General features: G+C 44.9%; 1 protein-coding gene across 1 annotated transcript; it reads right to left on the bottom strand.

The window, feature by feature from the left end:
* Nucleotides 1–909: 909 nt before the first annotated feature.
* On the bottom strand, nucleotides 910–1,860 carry LOC125348026 (olfactory receptor 145). The gene has a single exon (XM_048340963.1). The coding sequence runs from the start codon at nucleotides 1,858–1,860 to the stop codon at nucleotides 910–912; it is 951 nt and encodes a 316-aa protein (XP_048196920.1).
* Nucleotides 1,861–2,623: the final 763 nt, after the last annotated feature.

Genomic DNA, 2,623 nt, shown 5'->3' with positions numbered 1-2,623 from the left:
ATTCTATTCTTCAGAACCATGGCATTTTCTGTTCGGGTTTTTTTTTTTTTTTTTTTGCCAGTTCTGGGCCTTGAACTCAGGGCCTGAGCACTGTCCCTGGCTTCTTTTTGCTCAAGGCTAGCACTCTGCTACTTGAGCTACAGCGCCACTTCTGGCCGTTTTCTATACATGTGGTGCTGGGGAATCGAACTCAGGGCTTCATGTATGTGAGGCAAGCATTCTTGCCACTAGGCCATATTCCCAGCCCATTCTGTTCGTTCTTAAATCCACCACCATCACCAAATCCTTGTAAGTCCAGTCTCCTGCAATACCACACCACTCTCCCAGGTGCTAGCACACTTGCTGCTCTCTGGGTCCTAACACATTTCCCCCACATTCCACAAAATGCTTCAAGAATTTCTCTGGTCATTTAGCCAAGATCATCTCAGCAAAATCCTATACCTCCTACCTTCTTGCAAAAATGTGCTAACTTAAAATTAGCCCTTGAAAAGTTACATGAAAGTTCTGTAGACAGAGCAAGATTCTAACATCTGAGGCCAGCTCATTTTTTCTTGCCTTCAAGGCCTGAAGGAGGAAGGAAGTTAGCCATAATGGGACACATACTGGAAAGAAATAAAGAAAGAACCTGAATTTGGGTTGCTATTTGGCTAAGATGCTGAACCCCTTAGAAGGGTCATAAGCCTGTGTCTTCTTGGACATATGAGGGAACTGGTACAGATGACCGTCTGGACACAGTAAATGTATTTTTAAGAATCTTTAAGTTTAAGAATCTTCTAGAGAACCCTTCAGATGGCAAAGACAGACTAATGTTGTAGAATGAGTTAAAATTTCTTCCATCTATCCTACACATATAGATTCAACTGTGCAAGAAAAAAAAAAGTGGGTCCTTCCCAAAGCACTGTTCCTTTCTTAGGAGAATGAAGTTTTGCTCAAAGTTTTCTTCAGAGCCACTTTGACATCCTTATTTCTCAGGCTATAAATTAGTGGGTTGAGCATGGGCACGACAATGGTGTAGAATAGGGAGGACACTTTCCCCTGGTTCATAGGTAAAAGGGAAGATGGTTTAAGATACATGAATGCCCCTGACCCAAAGAAAAGAGAAACTGCAATGATGTGGGAGCTGCAGGTGCTGAAGGCTTTTGACCTGCCTTCCGTAGAGCGAATGCGGAGGATGCTGGAGAGGATGACAGTATAAGAAATGAAGATGGTGACTGTGGGCACACCAATGTCAATGCCCACAACAATGAAGACAACCAGCTCATTCACATAGGTGCTTGTGCAAGAGCGCTCCAGAAGGGGAAGGATGTCACACATGTAGTGGTTGATAAGGTTGTTGGCACAGAAGGTCAGTCTCAGCATGCACGCTGTGTGGGCCATGGCCCCAGCAAAACCCATTACATAGACCCCCAACAAAAGAAGTAGACACACCTGAGGCGACATGGTGACCGTGTACATCAGGGGATTGCAGATGGCCACATAGCGATCATATGCCATCGCTGACAGGATGAAGGACTCAGAAACAACAAAGAAAAGGAAGAAGAAGAGCTGAGTCATACACCCAGGGTAGGAGATGATGTTCTTCTTTGAGATAAAACTCATTAACATTTTGGGGGTGATGACAGTGGAATAGCAGAAGTCTATGAGAGATAAATTAAACAGGAAGAAGTACATGGGTGTGTGCAGGTGAGAGTTCAGTCCTATCAGGGTGATCAAGCCCAGATTCCCCACCATGGTGACCATGTAAAAACCAAGAAACAGGAAGAAGAGAGGGATCTGGAGTCCTGGCTGGTCTGTTAAGCCTGCAAGGATGAACTCTGTCACTGAAGAGGAGTTCTCAGCTGCCATTCTCAAATAAAACATTCTGTAGGGACAAAGGAGAAGGGAGAAGGGAGATGACAGTCAGCTCCTCGGTTCATTTCAAGTTGGATGTGTGCAGAGGTTTTTGAACTTCAGAGGTTTGGATCATGAGACTATTCTCATGGCCCCAATGACTTTTCCTCTGCAGCAACCCCTGCAGGTCAAACCTGCCTCAGTGTAGAGCAGATGTTGCCAGAGAAGGACCCCAACAAGCCTCTGAGGAGTCTCCAGTCTTTATTTTGTTAACTCCTCATGTCTCCAGATTTTTCTCAGGCTTACAAAAAACATATCTATCTCTGGGAAGAGTTCTCTCAGAGGTTAGGGACTAGTCTAATTGGGCAAGAGAATGTCCACTTTCTGACCATCCTGGAGAGGGCAAGAGGATGAACTAGGTTTGTTTGTTGTTGTTTTTATTCATTACTTTAGTACCCTACGCTGAGGACTTAGAACTGAGTTCAGACCATTCACCTAAAGTCAGTCACACCCTCTTTCAGCCCAGAGCCCAGGTGCTTGCTGTATCTTTCACCCAAACCCTTACCTCAGTTGTTCAGACAGATTAATAGCAGTGGTGCTTTTGTGGAAGGAATTGTCACAAACCCCTCTACTCCCTCTTCTAATGGGAGAGTCAGACTCCTCATAGAGGCTGTCAGAGTTCTCCTGAGCTGGAGAACAGATGTAGAGGGGGTATTTTTCTCTGAAGCTCTAGCTTGCAAGGAGACTGAGCAGTTTTATGCTGGGTTTAGAGATCTAGGGACATGATTAGATG

The sequence above is a fragment of the Perognathus longimembris genome, chromosome 3 (genome assembly GCF_023159225.1).
Source record: "Perognathus longimembris pacificus isolate PPM17 chromosome 3, ASM2315922v1, whole genome shotgun sequence".
NCBI classification, from domain to species: Eukaryota; Metazoa; Chordata; class Mammalia; order Rodentia; family Heteromyidae; genus Perognathus; species Perognathus longimembris.
The sequence above is the reverse complement of the archived record's forward strand: the minus strand, read 5'-3'. Positions and strand labels throughout refer to the sequence as shown.